This window comes from Littorina saxatilis, linkage group LG6, assembly GCF_037325665.1.
Source record: "Littorina saxatilis isolate snail1 linkage group LG6, US_GU_Lsax_2.0, whole genome shotgun sequence".
NCBI lineage: Eukaryota > Metazoa > Mollusca > Gastropoda > Littorinimorpha > Littorinidae > Littorina > Littorina saxatilis.
The window spans coordinates 8,146,247-8,166,719 of NC_090250.1; the positions used below are offsets into that span (position 1 = coordinate 8,146,247).

General features: G+C 41.6%; 1 protein-coding gene and 3 long non-coding RNA genes across 4 annotated transcripts in view; 3 read left to right on the forward strand and 1 right to left on the reverse strand.

Annotated features, from left to right (window-relative positions):
- Positions 1–2,235: 2,235 nt before the first annotated feature.
- On the forward strand, positions 2,236–5,514 carry LOC138968409 (uncharacterized). Its single transcript, XM_070340996.1, has 2 exons — positions 2,236–3,014; positions 3,374–5,514. The coding sequence occupies exon 1, from the start codon at positions 2,236–2,238 to the stop codon at positions 2,599–2,601; it is 366 nt and encodes a 121-aa protein (XP_070197097.1). The 3' UTR covers positions 2,602–3,014; positions 3,374–5,514.
- Positions 5,515–8,800: 3,286 nt separating this feature from the next.
- Positions 8,801–11,174, forward strand: LOC138968410 (uncharacterized). Its single transcript, XR_011456171.1, has 2 exons — positions 8,801–10,182; positions 10,981–11,174. It is a non-coding gene; the product is annotated as an uncharacterized lncRNA (long non-coding RNA).
- A 1,593-nt stretch (positions 11,175–12,767) lies between these two features.
- LOC138968412 (uncharacterized) lies at positions 12,768–13,065 on the reverse strand. The gene is made up of 2 exons (XR_011456174.1): positions 12,926–13,065; positions 12,768–12,841 (listed from the first exon to the last, which is right to left on the reverse strand). It is a non-coding gene; the product is annotated as an uncharacterized lncRNA (long non-coding RNA).
- The window catches only part of LOC138968411 (uncharacterized), an 8,266-nt gene continuing 627 nt past the window's right edge, over positions 12,835–20,473 (forward strand). Inside the window, exons 1-2 of the long non-coding RNA XR_011456172.1 lie at positions 12,835–13,658; positions 16,982–20,473. The exon at positions 16,982–20,473 is cut by the window's right edge and continues 627 nt beyond it. This is a non-coding gene — a long non-coding RNA (uncharacterized lncRNA). The remainder of the gene's footprint in view (positions 13,659–16,981) is intronic.

Sequence of the window (20,473 nt, forward strand, 5' to 3'; positions counted from 1 at the left end):
ATCTGTCTGAACAATTAATTCAAAAGGTGAACGAGCGGATTGTGAGAGTGCAACTGGTACGATTTTGCTGTCGTTGTCTTTTAAAGTGTGTTGAATATTTGACTTCTGGAGCAAGTGGACTTGGTTTTGGAACAAATCTTTCTTAACATTTGTTATACCATTTAATAAAACCAGGTTGTGAATTTTGAGACACTGAACTATTTTGAAGAGAGTCTCGGATTTTGTTTTTTCAACTGAATCTCAGGCCTAAACTCTCGGAAACAGGTCTGCTGAAACTCAATCTTTTATCGACTTTTCTTCAAATGAATGCATTTGGCGAAACATCATCTTCGAAATTTAACGCTGTTTTTGAAATGAAACAACACACGAGCCAGAACAAAACCCAGAACCAGTCAACAACCAACCCAGACTTTCCTGACATCGCGACTGACAAAATGGAGTTTCAGGTTACTTGGTTTTGGTCATGGCGATGGTTTGAATAAACTTGAGCTACTGAAGAAAGATTTCAATCTAATCGTCGAATTCTTGTGAAAACATAACCAGGAGGAGTGCTGCATCAGCCGAGCTCAGAACACAGGAGAATCTACTGGTGTGACCAGCCAAGCGACTTGGAATCTGAATCGTTTTTGACTTTGCTAACGATTGAATCCTGAGAAAGTTGGAGCTTCAAGCATCTTCTGTTTTTATTTTCTTGACCCAAAGCTGATCTGTGGTTTCTGATTTGCTTGAGGACTAAAGGTTCTGTTGTCTGTTCATCAGCATAGCAGCATCGGAGAGCAAGAAACAAACTGAACCTGGTAAGATATTCTTGATAATTTTTCAGTGTGTGTGTGCATGTGCATGTGTGTGTGTGTGTGCGCCACTGTTCCGCTTCGTGTGCGTCACTGTGTGTGTGTGTGTGTGTGTTTGTGTTTTAGCGTGCGTGAGTGAGTTGGTGTTTGTGTGTGTGTGTATGTGTGTGTGTGTGTGTGTATGTGTGAGTGTGTGTGTGTGTGTGTGTGTGTGTGTGTTCCAATATTTTCACAAACCTTACGTCTCCACTTGTTGGCATGCCATCGGATCTAATCATGACACCCCCTCCCCCCTCTCCCTTTCATTTCTATGTAGCAGTCTAATGTCTTTTTCATCGTACGGTCTTATTTACCTTACTTTTTCATGTACGAGGCAAATCATTGTCTTATTGAAGTGTTTATTTCCCTTTTCCCTGTTGTAGAGTATTGTATTTCTTCCGATCGTATTTCCGCCACTGGCGAAATATATTTCTGAAGACTGACTCGTCTAATTCATGTACTAATCTGTTGGTTCATTGGTTGAGTATGTATCAATGCTACTCAAGAAATTACGTTGTTTTTATTTCTACCCCTTTTGCGTTTTACGCAATCAGTGTACCCCATTCGACGTAAACAAACAAATTATTGATTTATTATTTTGTTCTGTATGGACAAAACCGCATATTTGTAGTTTCATCGCCAGACTGTGTGTATTCTTCTACAAGAGCTAATTATACGTCCAACAAATGAGAACCTTGCAAGAAGAAAAAAAATCGAGTTTAATTCGAGCACTGAAACACATTTTCAGTGTTTTACCTTTCTGAATTTACCTTTTTTGACTTTTCTTGTTCTTGATTCTTGATTCAAGTTTGAAACAGGTTAGCATTCTATCTGTTTTAGATTTTGGAAACATTTCTTGATCATTATTATTATGATTATTTTGTAGATTGTGAGCTGCTGACTGTCCTACCAAGTGCAGTAAAGGTTGAGGCTGTCCACGTGAACGCAGAGAAGTTGCATCTTATTTTGGTCCAGACGATCCAAGAGAAAGGCCAGGCGGAGCAGAGAGTCTGGCAGAAAAGTTTGGAACACAGTCCAAGCAGCTTGAGTGATCATAAGTGATAAGGTGTTGCCGTATCTTTGGAGGGAGCCATCGTATCCCCGTGACATTCAAAAAGTAGAAGTTGAAGGGCGATCTTCACCAGCTGAAACCAGAAAGCTCATTAGTCAAAGTGACCTTACAAACTCAGATTTTGAAGAAGATTTGAGGGTCAGAAAAAAAGAACTTTTTCACCATCTCAGCACAACAGTTCTGCCAGACAAAGTGACCTCACAAACTCAGATTTTGAAGAAGACTTGAGGGACCAAAAAAAAAGAGAATAGGCGTAGAACTTTGAATCAATTCACCAGCACATCACAACCAGTTCAGTCCAGCAGCGAAAGCGACCTTGACCTTATCGTTGCCATGGGTGACAAGGCAGACCACCTTGAGGAGAAGTTCTTCAACCTCCTCAACAACCCAGGCGCCTTGGCCGGGGTGGTCGTAGGCCTCATCATCCTCCTGGCCATATTTGTCTTCCTCGCCGTGGCGCTTTTTAGGAAACGCAAGCCGATGACTCGTGAAATCGTCATCACGGCAGAGGAGGGGAAGGCGGTGGGGGGTAAAGGGGATAAGAAGAAGCTGATGGGGGAGGATGAGGAGGAGGACGAAAGGGAGGGGGTTGGGAGGGGGCCGATTTGGCTCGGAGGTCAGCGGTCTTCCCCCTGGCTTGACGGGCAGCCGTTCTTCACTGTATCGCTGACCGGTGACCCCAAGAACTCCAAAATCTAAGTGGGAAAAGTTCTTTACTGTGTCCCTATCCGATGATTCCAAGAACTCCAAAATCTAAGTGGGAACAGTTTTTTACTGTGACCCTATTCGATGATTCCAAGAACTCCAAAATCTAAGTGGGAAAAGTTCTTTACTGTGTCCCTATCCGATGATCCCAAGAACTCCAAAAGCGAGAGTTGTACGGAACCTTTTCTCCTGGCACCTGAGGGAATAACAAGCATTGAAATGAACAAGCGACTTTCATCCTCATTCTGTTTAAGATTCTAATAATTTAGAGTGCTTTCTTCTCTTTTTTTTTCTCTCCATTTTGTTTATTGTGAATCATGAGCACACACATTTTGTATGCCGTAGCCTTTTCTTAGATTGGAGGTCAGTCGTTTTATACTGTTGGTCTGCGGACTACCAAAATTTAAGTGGAAAATACTGGGCGGGGATGTAGCTCAGTCGGTAGCGCGGTGGATTTGTATCCAGTTGGCCGCTGTCAGCGTGAGTTCGTCCCCACGTTCGGCGAGAGATTTATTTCTCAGAGTTAACTTTGTGTGCAGACTCTCCTCGGTGTCCGAACACCCCCGTGTGTACACGCAAGCACAAGACCAAGTGCGCACGAAAAAGATCCTGTAGGCTAATCCATGTCAGATTTCGGTGGGTTATAGAAACACGAAAATACCCAGCATTCTTCCAGCGGCGTATGGCTGCCTAAATGGCGGGGTAAAAACGGTCATACACGTAAAACGTGGGAGTTTCAGCCCACGAAAAAAAAAGAAAAAAAAAGAGTGGAAAATACGTTTAATATATATACGAACTTTTTAGTTTGGGCTTTACGGACTTTGTGTCTGTATGCTCTTTGTTGTTTCGTGAGGGTGTATTTTCCTTTTTTTAATTGGTGCTGTTGTTGTATTATACATGTACATGTATGTAAAACGAATTAAAAACATGTTAAAAGAAAAAGCCAAAAAGACAACAAAACACAACAAAATTCAGGGGAAAAAAAGTAATTTTTTTTCATGAGCCTTTGTGGAAGGAATGTTTTATAACTTTTGATTTTGATTTTGTGAGTTGTAAATGGAACAATCAGAACTGTTCTCACCAACGAGTGGTTTGTAAGTTTTTATTTTTGTATTTTCAATGTTTGCAAGTCGTAGATAAACAAAGTAGAAACGTCGTAGTATGATAGTCTATTGAAACTTTGATCGGCAGGTAAAAGTATTCCTTGTCCGGGTTTGTACAAGCTGTATCTTGTAACTTAAGTTTCTTCCATCAGGTTTTGCTTTGTCAATTGTAAATTTGCGATGCAACAGTTTTGCAATTTGTAGCATTTTTGTTCCATGGGGCGAGACAAGCGTATAAATCCTATATTGCTTTTGCGTAGGCTCCAACTAAAAATATATTTCCATAATTATACTGCACTGCTCGCGTGGATTTTTTTTTTTTAAAGAACGGTCTTGTCAGAGGGCCCCAAAGGGTTTAAAATCGTGATCGTGATTGGCGTTTTTTGACCTTTCTGTGACCGTGATTGGCGAAATTTCCATTTCTGTGATCGTGATGGGACTTTGCCCGTGATCCGTGATGACAAAAAAAAATCAAGTCTCGTGATCGTGATCGTCATTTGTTTTCGTGATCGTGATGGGCATTATTTTTTTTCAACGTACATTTTTCACAGCTGTATTACTCTATGATCCTTTATTCGTCAAGGTGTTTGTGATCGTGAAAACAAAAATCAAGGTAACTGTGATCGTGAAAGCTAAATTTCCCTTCCCGTGATCGTGATGATACCCCCCACCCTTTGGGGCCCTCTTGTCATTGCAACTAATTGCATACAGTGGCATGTAGCCCATACATATGCATAGTTCATCCTTTTGGCTCTTTCCCAGATGACTAGAAAAAAATCTTCTTGGTTATGAAGGCTAGAATATAAACATCTGTCGACCCCTACAAAAATAAAAAAGGACTGACTGGATAAACAATTATTATTACATTCTTTCAAAAATACGAATGAGCTGGCAAAGCTAAGTACGGATTCAAGTGTAAAAACTTAGTTCACTACTACTGATTCGTGCTATTTTTTTAAATTTTAATTTGTGTTTTTTTGTTTTTGCTTTTGTGCGACGATTTAATCGGTGAACTGTTAGTGCAGTTTTTGCATAGGGTCAAAACGGAGGGAGCGGGCGGGGATTGGATGCAAGTATTGTAGAAAAACTATCGGCTGACCATAAAATGGGTCATTTATTTAGTAGAAGGATTGCTTGACGATTTAAGGTCAAACAACTACACACACACTGGGACACACACACACACACACTGGGACACACACACACTTACACACACACACACACACACACACACACACACACACACACACACATACACACACACACACACACACACACACACACACACACACACACACGTGCACTAAGGCAAAAATAAAAATAGGTGTGGTTACGGTAACATAGCCAAACAAATAGGGTAGGTAGGTAGGCAATCACTTTTTTTTTTTTAACTTTTTTTTCTAATGTGTACAAATTAAACCTACTTGACAGGGAAATAAGTGTGCGACACGGGCGCTTTCGCTTTCATTGCGTTTTTTGCACTCGGTTTTTTTTTGGTTTTTTGTTGTTGACAAATGTAATAAAAAGTTATAGGATCGGCCCCAAAAAATAGGGTAGGTCGGGTTACCGTAACCACACCTATTTTTTTTTAGGCCTAAGGCACGTAAGTACAGAGGCAGACACAGGCTCACGCACAAAAGGTTATGCTCCATACCACCTTTTTTAAAATGTTTCCAAAACACCTTTTGTGCATATTTTGTATGTGTTGTAGCAGTTTAGTTTTGTTTTCAATATATATAAGTGTGTTGAGAAATAGCTCATTGTTTGTAAGCTTTATAAATAAACATTATTTTTCTAAAACATGTTTTCATTTGAGTGTCCTGACCCCGTGTCTCAGAGAGAGAGAGAGAGAGAGAGAGAGAGAGAGAGAGAGAGAGAGAGAGAGAGAGAGAGAGAGAGAGAGAGAGAGAGAGTGCGAGAGAGAGTGAGGGAGAGAGAGTGCGAGAGAGAGTGCGAGAGAGAGTGCGAAAGAGAGAGAGAGAGTGAGTGAGAGAGAGAGAGAGTGCTAAAGAGAGAGAGAGAGAGTGCGAGAGAGAGAGAGTGCGAGAGAGAGTGCGAAAGAGAGAGTAAGAGAGAGAAAGAGTAAGTGAGAGAGAGAGAGAGAGAGAGAGAGAGAGAGAGAGAGAGAGAGAGAGAACAGACACACTGATACACAGACACACACACACACACGCACGCACACACACACACACACACACACACACACACACACACACACACACACACACACACACTACAGACAGTCAAACAGACAGACAGACAGACAGTAAGACAGACAGACAGACAGACATACAGACAGTATACCTGAATGCGAGCGACTCATTTCTCAGAAACTTACAATTAAAAAAAATACCACAGCTGCATATGTTTTGAATGGCCATTCAGCATTTTTGTCTGCTTAATCAAACTCTTTGTTGTTATAGATCACACATTCTGCGGTTATGGGCCTCTTTATGATTAATTAACATAATTTTTTTTCTACTAAGACTGATTTTGGCGTGAACGATTTGATTGCAAAATTGAGATGTAAAGGGAGTAACACCTTGCCTGCGGCAATCGTGTGTGTCATTAAACGGTTTAATTAATGACAGTCACCGGCTGTCACTTAGCCCCCATCACCCCCCCTCCTCTCTGATCTTCTGCCCCTCCACCCCTCCCACAACGCCCGTGATAACTCCCTTGCACCTCCCCCCCCCCAATCCCGGCTCATTTGCAAATGATCCCTATTGCATGCCGTCTGTCAGCTAAACTATAATTAATTGCTCAGAGAGTTTCAGAGAGTTTACCTAGGTTTGTTTTTTGTGTGTTAAAAAAAAAAAACAAGTCGCGTAAGGCGAAAATACAATATTTAGTCAAGTAGCTGCCATTTTTCAGCAAGACCGTATACTCGTAGCATCGTCAGTCCACCGCTCATGGCAAAGGCAGTGAAATTGACAAGAAGAGCGGGGTAGTAGTTGCGCTAAGAAGGATAGCACGCTTTTCGGTACCTCTCTTTGTTTTAACTTTCTGAGCGTGTTTTTAATCCAAACATATCATATCTATATGTTTTTGGAATCAGGAACCGACAAGGAATAAGATGAAAGTGTTTTTAAATTGATTTGGACAATTTAATTTTGATAATAATTTTTATATATTTAATTTTCAGAGCTTGTTTTTAATCCGAATATAACATATTTATATGTTTTTGGAATCAGCAAATGATGGAGAATAAGATAAACGTAAATTTGGATCGTTTTATAAATTTTAATTTTTTTTACAATTTTCCGATTTTTAATGACCAAAGTCATTAATTAATTTTTAAGCCACCAAGCTGAAATGCAATACCGAACCCCGGGCTTCGTCGAAGATTACTTGACCAAAATTTCAACCAATTTGGTTGAAAAATGAGGGCGTGACAGTGCCGCCTCAACTTTCACGAAAAGCCGGATATGACGTCATCAAAGACATTTATCAAAAAAATGAAAAAAACGTTCGGGGATTTCATACCCAGGAACTCTCATGTCAAATTTCATAAAGATCGGTCCAGTAGTTTAGTCTGAATCGCTCTACACACACACACACACACACACACGCACGCACACACACACATACGCACATACACCACGACCCTCGTTTCGATTCCCCCTCGATGTTAAAATATTTAGTCAAAACTTGACTAAATATAAAAAGAGAGAGAGAGAGAGAGAGAGAGAGAGAGAGAGAGAGAGAGAGAGAGAGAGAGAGAGAGAAGACAGAGAGAATCAGAGACAAAGAGAGACACACAGAAAGAGAGAGAGAGAGTGTCTCAAAAAGAGAATGGGAGAGAGAGAGAGAGAGAGAGAGAGAGAGAGAGAGAGAGAGAGAGAGAGAGAAAGAGAGAGAGACAAACAGACAGACAGACAGAGGGAGAGAGACAGAGACAGAAACAGAGACAGAGAGAGACACAGAAAGAGAGAGAGAGATAGAGATAGAGCGAGAGACAGAGAGAGAGAGAAAAAATGAGAGAGAGAGAGAGAAAGAGAGAGAGAGAAGACAGAGAGAATCAGAGACAAAGAGAGACACACAGAAAGAGAGAGAGAGTGTCTCAAAAAGAGAGAGAGAGAGAGACAGACAGACAGACAGACAGAGGGAGAGAGACAGAGACTGAGAAAGAGAGACAGAAAGAGAGAGAGAGAGATAGAGCGAGAGACAGAGAGAGAGAGAGATAGAGCAGGGAAATGTTTAAACGAATATGTTTTAGTCAGTGTTGCCTCTGCAATGATTGAAACCCACTGTTCAGCGATTTTATTTTCAAGCGATGATTTTGGAATGATTCAAACTGATTGTTGAGCGATTGCAAGCAATTTTGTTTTTAGCGTTAATATTGGATTGATTCAAACTCACTGTAAAACAAGTTTTTGTTATAATTGTTGATTTTGTTGATTTTGGAATGCTTCAAACTTATTGTTAAGCAATGTTGTTTTTAGTGTTGACTTTGGAATAGTTCCAGCATATTTCCAAGCGATTTTATTTTTAATGTTGACGCAAGAATGATTCTGACAAATTTCTCAACGCCATTCTCAAACGGAATGTCTACCCGGACAAATTTATTTTTAACTTTGTAAAGGATATCAAGATTTGAAGCAAGATTTGAAGAAGCAAATGTGAAAAGACAGGAGGTTTCTAGAACCCTCCTACATTCTTATTGTGATAGACCTAAACATTGCTAAACTGTCTTGTAAACTGAGCAAAGAAACAAACTTGCATCGGTCCTAGATAGGCTATAGCTTGTGGGGACGATACAAAAACCCAATAATCAACCAAACGAATTCTTTTTTTGATGGTAATTCGTCACGGGTTCACTTTCATTCTACACGCCCAGCTTAGGATTTTATATTTTCTCAAAATTTGGTAACACTATCATAAACATAATTTTAGGTACATTCTCTGTTGCAATTTTTCAGAAACTCATTGAAATAGACTTGTTCAGGTAGCATGGCAGACCTTTTACCTTAAGACCTGTAATCTATGACTAGAAGATACAAACGGCGCTGGCGCGTTGCATATCGCATTCAGCGCGTAGGTCTAGTCTCAATTTCAGCAAATCATTTATTCAGCCCTTGGGAGGAAGTTCATCTAATTTATTATACTTGTCATTTTTCAGAAACTCATTGAAACAGACTTATTCAGGGAGCATGGCAGGCCTTTACCTTTAGACCTTTAATCTATGACTAGAAGATACGAATGGCGCTGGCGCATTGCATATCCCATTCAGCGCTTAGTAGTCTCGTCTCAGTTTGAGCAAATCCTCCATGTAACCCATGGGCGGAGGTTCATCTAATTCAGTACACTAGTCATAGGCGTGCACGGAAGGAAGATAAGACAACTCTTTCGGATCGATCGCGAAAACACAACAACAAGTCGATGTGTGTGACAACACAGGACTGTGTCTGTGTGTAAATGCAGTGAGTCGACCACAAACTAAACACTCTGTGTGTTCTTGTCACAGAAAATGACGGTTATGCGTAATTGCATGTGATTGAGTTTTTCCTCACAGCGTGGCTAAACTGAAAGGGAAGAAAGAACGCGAAATTAAGGAGTTTACAGCAGCACAGTGAAACGCTGACACTTTGTTGCATCATTTAGTCGTACAGTACCTAAAACTGGCAGCCAGCTTAACTCTTATTTCTGCCTTTTAGAGTGTAAAATGGATCTTCATAACCCAGGAGGCGCTGCGATGAACACGGAGATCTGTGAAACGTCAACGATCATGAGTTCTGTTGGACAATTTGCCTTTACTCAGCAATTCAGAGACACAATGGCCGAAGGAGCAACCGAAAAAAGCTGGTTGTGGCGTGGATGGTGGTCTTGGCGTTAATTAATGAGCTTGAAGCCTATAGGCATTAACACATGTATGCCAACCTTGAGATTTTGGAAGAAAAGCTTTCGGCTATCAATCCCAGTCTCCAAGTAGCAAGAGAAAGTTGGTTTTGGGCACAAAGACTGGTCCTGAAGTTGACTGACGTCATTAGACTCTGGCGTGCCAGGTTTAAAGTTTTGGCAGAACTACCATCATCTGAAATTCTCCAAATGCCCAGGACCGACCGATGCCGCTGAGAGTCTTAGGTTACCCACAGATGCAAAAAAGTAAGGTCTTGGCATCGACCAACGCCAATCGACTCTGACTTTCAGACGTGAGTGCCAGACTTGAGATGTGTGCAGAAACGTCATCATCGACAAGTGTCCAAGATCTGATGCTGATCTTCGGTGAGCCTTAGATGCCAAGAAAGCTGGTCTTGGCATCGACGAACGCCAGAGGATTCTGACATTCATACGTGAGTGCCAGACTAGAGGTTTTGGCAGAAACGTCATCATCGACCAGTGTCCATGACCCTATGCTGATCTTTGTTGACCCACAGATGTGAGAAGAGCGAGCCATGTCTTGCGTCTGAAGAAGCTGGTGCATGCTTTCTTGCAAGCCTGAGACAGCGAAGACTCGCTGGTAACGAGCACAGTTAAGTGTTGAATGATTGTCATTATTTGCACTACTCTTAGTCCTCTTCCTCTCTCTGTCTCTCATTTTAGTGTTGAACGATTGTCAATTAGAAATATTCTTGCACATTTTGATCGTCTGGGTTCAGCACATAATACGCATTTCAAAATGCAAGACTCGCGTAACAGTAGTGTGTGGCATAAATTTCACTACTGGCGTTTAAAAAAAGACAAAAAGGTAGGCCTATACTATGTTTGTTTTGAATGTCTGTATCATTATCTAACGATGTCTTCATGACAAAAGTAAAGAAAATGAATTGTAGTTGCCATTTCATATACATTGTGATGCAGCTTTTATAAGCGAAAATTCTTATTTTTGTGCTGTCCTTGTATCGGTGAGTACAGAATGTCTTTTGTTGTTCAACATTATAATCATTTAAAAGACTAAATATGTATGTCACAATATGGGACCCTGCTCTGAAGAATAACTCACCTACAAATCTAAACAACGAAGTGACTGTGGTAAGATGAACAAAGTTAAAAAACAAAGGATTACTGTACTCACCGATACAAAGACGACACAAGACGATTACGAATTTTCGCTTCTGGAAATTTGTTGTCTTTTGTGTTCTTTTCCTGATGAAGCTTCCAGAAGCGAAAATTCGTAATCGTCTTGTGTCGTCTTTGTATCGGTGAGTACAGTAATCCTTTGTTTTTTTTAACTTTTTTCACCTACAAATGTTAATTTGGCTAATTCGTTGTAAATATTATTTATTTCTTCCCTCCCCAAATAATTGTTTTTAATTTTTTTCACCCACAGGTGTGCTCAACGAACACTCCCCCTCCCCCCCCCCCCCACCCTCACTTTGGAAAAGCTACAGAAGCTTTACAAGGAAAGACCTTCAGAACACGAACCATTTCACTCCGGGATGCACTGTTATCCATGAGTACATCTGCACTGTTATCCATGAGTACATCGGTGAATGAAGAGGAAGATAAAGAAGAAGAAGAAGATCAAATCGTTCTGAAAAGAAAAGACCCTGTGCATTTGATTTGGTGCACATGGACTAACATTATTGTGGGGGAGACAAGAACCCCCGAGATGGCTGGCCAAATGTAAATTCCTGAAAATGGACTCAAAAACGGCCAAATGTCAAAAGACATGAGCTTTGTTTAGAACCTTCCACATTTTGTACTGTGATACTACTAAACGAAACTAGTTTTAAGCTTCGGCCAAGTAAACTGAAAAATATTTTATAAAAACAACAACACTTGCATCGGTCCGGGATAACCATATTGGTTGCAGAGACGGGCAAAAAACAATAACCAACCTACCAAGCAACCAAGCCAACCAACCAACCAACCAACCAGCCAACTCCAAAATGGCCGACACTATGGGAAGCCGTCAAGTGCTGAACTTCAGCTCGTTGTTCGACAAGAGCCCCGAGGAGATCCTCACGCTTCTGGCTGTCATCGTCTTCGTTGTCCTCGACGTCGTGTTCTTCTGTTGGCTCATCTGCACCGCTGTGAAGCATCGCCACGTTATCTACCGTCCTCACTGCTTCCAGCAAAGTTCCGGGATGAGTCTGCTCGAGGAGGGAGGTGGAGGTGGAGGGGGAGTTAAGGAGAGCTTGTTCCAAGGTGTCCCCGTGTAGGATGTGTAAACTGTCAAACCGGGAGGGGTGGGGAGGGCCTTGGGATGAGGGGGGGGGGGGGCGGGATAGGAGGAAAGGGGGAAGGATAGTAATTAGTTTGGTAGCTAAAGTAATACAAAATATTCCGAACATTTTGGAAGTAATTCTTTGAGTAATGAAGACACTGAAGGTTTGGGGTGGGGGTGGGGTGGGGGGGGGGGGGGGGGGGAGGGGGAGGGGGAGGAAAGTCATTCATTCATTAGTCTGATTTCTGAATAAAACAAAATCTCCCGTGAATTTTGGACATAATTTGCCGAGAAAGGAAGGGCATTCAAGGAAAAGCATAATCGAAAGTAAAACATTATCCATGGAATTCACTGGCGGAATACAAGTGTGGACAGACGCGAGAGGGGAGAGATGGGAGGGGATGGCCAGCAGTTGGTGGGGGTGGGGAGATGTGGAAGAAAAATCAATAAATAGTCTGATAAAAAATTTCCCGTGCATTTTTGGAAGTAATTGGCCGAGTAAGGAACACACTAATGGAAAAGCATAGTTGAAACCAAAACATTATCCATAACATTACACTAGAGGAATAAAGTTGTGGACAGATGAGAGAGAGAGGGAGGGGGGGAGGGGTATGGAGGGCCTTGGGGTGCGGTGGGGGTGGGAAGCTGTTTTTTGAAAACATGGGAGGAAAGGAGAAAGGAAAGTCATTAGTCTGATAAACGAGTAATTACAAAATCTCTCGTGCATTTTGGAAGTAATTGGCCGCGTAAGGAAAGCACTGTAGGAAAAGCATAGTCGAAACCAAAACCAAAACATTATCCATGCCATCCCACAGGAGGAGTAAAGTTGTGGACAGGCGGGAGAGGGGGAGGGGTGGGGGAGAGCCTGGGGAGGGGGGGGGGGGTGTTGGGATCGAAAGGGGGAAAGAGAATCATTAGTCTGATAACTGAGTAATTACAAAATCTCCCGTGCTTTTTGGAAGTAATTCGCCGAGTAATGAAAACATTGAAGGAAAGACATAATTGAAACCCAATTATTACCCTTGACATTCCATGCCACGACCTTGACATTCCATGCCACGACCTTGACATTCCATGCCACGACCTTGACATTCCATGCCACGACCTTGACATTCCATGCCACGACTTGGATTTCATGGTAATCGTTATCCGTGAAAAACTGAACCGACCAATTGAGGACTTACATAAGACATTGCAACACAAACCAAGAGCTGGTCTCCAAGTTCAATGGATTCTGTATAGAAGAAGAAAGATGATAATCGTTTCTGCTACTCACTACATAAAGTGAAGCTAAACAAAGGGAGATCTTTTTATGGACAAAAACACACCAGACTGACAGGAACCATACAGTAACTAATGGTCTCAGGTCTGAATAGTTTTCACTGTGCGAGTTCGGTCAAGCTGACCAAACTCCATCCCACAGGCTTCAGGACTGTCCCTCCCACGAAGCAAGGCGCCGAGAGCAGTGGCCAGACGGAACGGACCTTCGGACCAAACTCTGGGGAACGGCTTATGAACTGACTCCGCCGCATGGCCAGCTTTGCGGCATCCCTCGGAGAGAGACTCTAAATCGTGCAGTCTGTCGAACGCAGAAGAAGAAGAAGAAGAAGAAGAAGTAGTTTTCACTCATCGTTGCTACCCAGTTCTTGCATTGCTCTGTTGATGCTAAAACGAACCACTCCATCTAACAGACGCTCTAGGCAAGGGTCAGTTTTGTTCTGAACTTGAGCTTTTTATTCTGAAGTGCGGTCAAGTCTCTTCCAGGCGCGGCGGTACAGTATGGACTCACTGTCTTCATTTGCTGTGCATGCCAAAGTGATGGCCGATTAAAAGTGACGGTAAGCCATGACACCCTCCGCAGCCTTAACGTCCCACTCCTCCCCATTTTCTTGTTTTCCTCCCCGTCACGGTTTTGTCCAGGCTTTAACATGGGGTTGGACTGTCCCTCCACTTGGTCACATACCAAACATCATCACCCAAACTGCTTGCTGTGGAATTTTACAAAATGAATGCATTGTGCACAGGCTGTTGAATTTTGGAATGTGCGCAAGTGGAGGGATCGTGTTATCCCTTGTACAAGTCTTGCCAGAGCGTGACTTTAACTTCAGAAGTATCATCATCATCGTCATCGTCATCATCGTCATCATCATCATCATCATCATTATTCTGGCTCGCGGATTCTTGCGCTCACGCCCCAGATAGTTTTACCAAGATTCTTTATTCAGAAGTGAAGTTAAGTGAAGACGGTAAAAAACTGAAACATATGTAAACAAAAGAAACCATAAGAAAAAGTACAAACTAATATGAAAAGAATCAAAACACAAAATCGCAACCTCTAAACCACCGCAGTCGCGACCGAAAAACCAACGCTTGGTGGCAAATGGCGTACACAAAAAATCGAATTATCCAATTACACAAATGGAGCACTGGGGCCTTCGTTCCGAGTCGTTTTCTTTTACCATAACTTAAAACCAACAAAATACTACATCGACCGAAGTCGGCACGCTTCTTACTTCTACTATAATTCCTACAACAACACTAACAACACTCTCAAATGAACAAAATCACAAACTCAAAAAACTAAACCAGATCTACAACAAGGAAAAAATGGCGGAATAGCTCGACAACCACGTGGAAGACTGCAAATCTTACTCTACCAAAAAATGTGTGTCAAGAGCGATCACACAAACGATTACAACCTCAAAAACAATGTAAATCATACTAGAGTCGGATCCTTTATTAAAAGAAATGAAAATTACTCACACTTCGTGGGCCACCAGACCTCTTTAAAGAGAGGAAGAGAGAAACCGTCCCGGCAAGGACAGATTCAGGGGAAACTACTAAGTAAAAATTTACAAAGCACAATGATCTCCCTTATACTTCTAGAAGTACATATTCTTTCAACTGGAATAAACGAAACGAAATTAAAAGAAGATTAAAAATACTGTCGGAGACAGAACAATCATCATCATCATCAGCATCATCATCAGCATCATCAGCAGCAGCAGCAGCAGCAGCAGCAGCAGCAGCAGGAGCACGAACGCCCCTGTCCCCGCCACTACCAACATCCTCCTCCTCCTCCTCCTCATCATCATCTTTATCATCATCCTCATCATCATCATCATCATCACCGACAGCGACAAATAAAAGCTGAATCTTCTGAACCATGGTATTACCCTCCAGGCAAGTATGGAAGTACGAGCACGTGACGTTTTACAGATCTAGCATACAAACGAAGAAAGAATATCCCCCCCCCCACCCCCAGTTGTGACCCAAACGTGACCTCTCTGTGACCTTGACATTTGTCGAGGGTCAACCAGACTTGGGTCATGCCTGAAGGTCATCAAACCAAGAATTGTGTGCAGTTTATAAGTTCTAGCTTCACAGCTAGAAGCATCTGAGAAAAATTATAATGTTCAATTTCTTATCCTGAAGATGACCCCGCTGTGACCTGCCTGTCAACCAGACTTGGGACATATCTGGAGTTCACCAAATCCTAAAATATCGCAAAGTTTTAAAGCTACAGCTGCATATATGTTATAGAAAATGATTATTTTCCATTTGACTGAAACGTCTCTCTGTCTTTGTCTGTGTCATTGTCTGTCTGTCTCTCTCCCTCTCTCTCTCACTTGTACACGTTTTGCAAAAGGTTTGCTTCAATTAAATTGTGAAAATAACGTTTGCTTCCACAAAAGGACTGACGTATTGAAAAATCTAACTTCGCATCAGTAATACTTATTCCTAATGGGGTTTTCGTCTTTCTTTATCGAACGCTTCAGTCTTATGCAAGAAATTAATGGAATACAAGGTTATATATAAACATGACCAACAGCACACAGTATTTCTGACGGTTATTATGCTACTAATAATATACCCTACCACTGAGTCTCAGCCTGTCAAGGGTCTATGTCACAATATAGCTTCTTTACACTTCTCACACTTATCATAAAAATCGACAGAGCAGACCGACTTTTAAAAAAAGTACGATTTAGACTGGCATTACTCCAATTTGTTTATGCATTCAGCGTGGATTGTAAGTCATTGCCTTGCAGTAAACATCGTAGTATGTCTTAGATATTATTCTATTTCGGTGACGAGTACGGATAAATACCTTACGTGAACACAATTTCAAAGCGACTTCACCCCAACCATAACAAAGCCCCCCCCACCCCCTCCCCACACCCTTTCACTCAGCCTTTATTCATACCCTCCTGCGTTAAGCCACTGAACCGTTAACATTCTCGAGTTCAATTTGTTACGGGCACTGCATGAGTAGATTCTATAGAACAAGTAAGCACAAATTGTGTGTTGGTTCTTTAAATATTCACTGATCTGTTTGTCATTCTTCATATGTACGGAAAAAAGCTTCCAGCAGACCTTCCGTCGTTAGTTCGTGCCTAATACATTTCAACCTAAGTTATAAGCACCCAGGCGGGATATGTTAGTGATCTTGCGAGAACCGCAAAGCCAGGAATATTGTTTTTGAAGACACTGCTGTGTAGAAGGGATTTCCCGGGCCCCAGCAAGTGTTTGCAGGACTAATTCAGAACTTCGTTTTTGTTCACTCTACAGAAAAAGTGTCTTTCTTAAAACTGGCTATGAAGAACTGCAAAACAACATCAGAATTCTGTTGAGGGAAAGGAAATCCATCAAGTGTTCGCTCCCCAACAACATCGGAATATTGTGTTTCTCACAGACAAAAATCAACTTTGCAAACCTTTCTACGTCAAGTATGACGGCAAAATCATTCCCACTCGTAAATGCTGCCGTGGCTGATGGAAATTTGATTGACAGTGATGAAATGGATCTCTGCTTCCAATTCGTGTGTGAAAGACTAAACCGTGTTGACCGTTTTCGTTCCACCGAAGAGAGAAGAAGGTTAGTGCGGAGGAAACAAAACTTTGAGCTGATATTGTATTATTTTGTCGTCTTAAATAATTACATAGTAAAGAACACAAATGCACGTGTGCACTTAGTGTATGTATGTGTGCGTGCATGCTTGTGTGCGTGTGCGACGTGCCTTGTGCGTACGTGCGTGCGTGCATGCGTGCGTTCGTGCGAATGTTTGTTAGTTTGTGCGCCAGTATCTGCGTCTCCCCCCCCCCCCCCCTTCAGTCTTTCTCTCACACAGAATCCTCAATCTTCTGATTCTTTGTTTCAGGCGTACCATGAGACGCAGAACCTGAAGTCAACAGTATATTCAGACCATCCATTGTCGCACTGATAAACCCGACTCCACAAGGTCTTCAAGTCTTGGAGGACTAGTCCGGTCAAAACTGACTGACCCTCCCCTCCGTTCTTGAACACAAGAGGAGAAGAAGACGAGCAAGACAGAAATCTTCGGACCTGAGTTAACTTGGGAAATAATGTGTCTGCTTAAGTACTTTAACAACTACAGCACAAAAAGGACACGAAGCACAGAAAAGGACACTCGATCTGTTGTTCTCAACCCAGTGAAACTGAACTAGACCTTTGGCTGTCCTCGTCCTTAATAATCACACCACAAAAAGGACACGTGATAAGTCTGCACGACCGAGTGAAACTGACCAAGACCTTTGTCAGCCTTTGTACCATGACACAACAAGGACGTTTGGCACGTAAAGGACACGTAATAAGCCTGCATGACCGAGCGAACCTGAATAAGACTTTTGTTTGCAACCACAACCCAAAATGGAGACTTAGCACAAAAGGACACTTATCACAAAAGGACACTTAGCACAAAAAGGACATCTTAAAAGTCTGCATAACTGAGTGAACGTTAACAATAGACCTTTGTCTGTCTTCGTCCTTAAGCAACCACAACACAAAAAGGACACTTAGCACAAAAAGGACACTTAGCACAAAAAGGACACTTAGCACAAAAAGGACACTTAGCACAAAAAGGACTCTGAATAACTGAGTGAGCCTGAACAATAGACCTTTGTCTGTCTTCACACTCAAGCAACCACAGGACAAAAAGAACATGTTACCCAAGTTTTTGATTCAACTGAATACTGACAGCATTTGAGTCTGAACGAGTTCGTAAACCGCCTTGGCTACTGAAGGGTTTGCTCAAGAAAACGTCCAGAAACCTTCGTCAGTTCTAACATCAAAACTGCTTCAAACTCAAAAAGCGCTGCACTGACTTTTCCATTATTTTAACAGAATCTGTAACTACTAGACTGCTAAAGTCCCAAAATCACGACTTAAAAAACAAGCAAGGTCAGTACTTAAAACGATTAACAACAGACAAAACAAAACAAAAGTTGTTATTGTCAAGTTCTGAAACTATAGTCCAAGATGGGTGTTGCCAATTACGAATTCGTGGACCAAATGTGCAGAAACATCGACTTCTGGGCGGTGATCGGCGTGGTCATTGCAGCCACCGTTCTTCTTATTCTCTGCTACTTTCTCTGTCTGAGACGCGGCGGTCGCCCTAACTGCTGTGCCTGTTCGACAGAAGCCTTTGAAGGAGAAGAAAGACAGATTTCCATCGTTGGAGAAACCGATGCGAAAGGGATGATCACTGATGCGGAAAAAGGGCTGGCGAAAAAGAGTGGAACGTTGGAGCCTGCTGAACACGCGTTAATCAGCAGCGACCAAGAACGGCTGATTGGGAGCGAGAAACTCACGAGAATTCTGGAGGAGTGATAGAGGTTTACTGTTGATGCAGATCATGACATTTGATGTTGTTTTTAAAAAAAGGAGAAAACCAGGGCTGAACCTAAGGTGTGAGAGGGAGGGGCTTCCAAAATGAGGTAGAGGTACGGGGGCTGGCCAGATTATTAACCTTAAATGTGCTATCGAATGAACGACACAAGTTGTTCTGACTTTAAAATGGTCTTGTCGCTGAATACACCCCCCCCCCCCCCCCCCCCCCCGTAGATTCAGCCCTGAAGACTGCCATTGAACTTACGAACTTAAGTCACGAGAGAAGTTTGTCACAGTCTTTCTTGCTTGCAAGACACTGGCGTCAGATAATGAATTTCAAAATCTGATTTCACGATCTAGCTGTGTTAGTCATTATAAACTATATGAGGGCGAATGTTTTATTCTACTCGTAGGCACTGTAGAACAGAAAAGCGCTATCTGGAAAACCCACCGGGTTAGGTTGCCTACAACTCAATTTCAAACCTCGTACTGTTGAGTCGATCCCCAAATTTGGAAACTTTATTTTGAAATTAAACACAAGTCAGGCTATTTGACCAACAAATTTGCCACTTTGTTGACGGGTCATACATAAGCTGAAGTTAATGTACACTAAATATGGAGTAAATTCGGTCAACAGACGTAGAAGTTATTAGCATTTGTGTGGGTTGAATTGTTTGGGTGTTACCCTGTATATCGTTTATGCTGTTATGATCCTTTCTTAGTTGATGCTTACATTGACCATTGCTCATTATTTCAAAAGAATCTGAAAAACAATAGTTTTAAGAGTCAGTTATGTAAATGATTCACAACTTTACAGTACCAAGAACTTGTATGTCCCCCTTTACACGACTTTTTGGATTATTGCCAAGGATGGCGCATGTCAAGGCTTTGGTGAACAGTTTGTCGTTCTCTGCGGAGAAATACAACCAGCTGACTTCATGGCTTATGATCAAATAAGGCGTATTTTATGGCTCAGGCGAACAGAGAATAAATGTTTCTACCAGTTGGTGGCTCTATTCACTGGGAAAAAACCCAGCTGATTTTGTGCCCGACTTTTGATCACATTGACATCAGCTGAGCCAATTGAAAGACTGATCAGCTGATCTCGATTTCAAAATGTCCTGGAACAGCATAATGACGACTTGGGTTAACCTTAAATGTGTCAGCGAGTGAACAACACAAGTTGTTTTGATTTTAAAATGGGCATGTCGCCGAATAGACTTTTAAGCATTTGCTAGATCGGATCTGCCGAAAAGTCAAACACTTCAAGTCGAATTTTGTCAGCGAATAATCCAGATTTTTTTTTTACTTATACGGAAGCTTCAAAACTACTTCATGTTAAAAACTGTCATGATTATTTACTTTGACTGAGCACTCTGATAAGCAAAGCTAAGATGTTTTGGGCGCTGAATAATTACTGTTTACACTATGACACAGCAATCTCTGAATATAGAAAACCTGTTGTATTTTTTTGTAGGATATTTTTAGCACGTTTATAATATTTCGTGCACAATTTCGTGAATCAATAATAGAAGTCTTGTTTTGGAATAGCAGGCAAACTTTGCTTTGGAAGAAAAAAAGGTAATCTGAAATAACGGTTGATAATCATGAAAAAGTATTTGCATCGGTAAACGAAGAGTTATACGTTAAAATGATACGGTAATTACACACACACACACGTAAATAATATGTTTTTCTCCTTTTAATAAAAACAAATAGTTTCGATGCCTGCGATTCAAAAACAAGCTTTTTCTGTTTTATCGTTCGCACATAAAAAATGTGCAAAAAAAGCTTAAAAAATCAGGCAGAAAAAAAGGGGCTCATTGTCTCTACTTACATAACGCCATAGATCAGTGAAACACACTAGCTTTAATTACAGTGTGATTTGCTTATTTTCATTGTTTCTCACATTTTTGTAGTTCTAAGTAGGCCAATTTAAGTAATAAAGCAAAGGGAGATAATCGTTTTGTGCGTGCATTTCTTATTTATTCACAGGTTATTGTTCTTGAACATATTGCAGAGA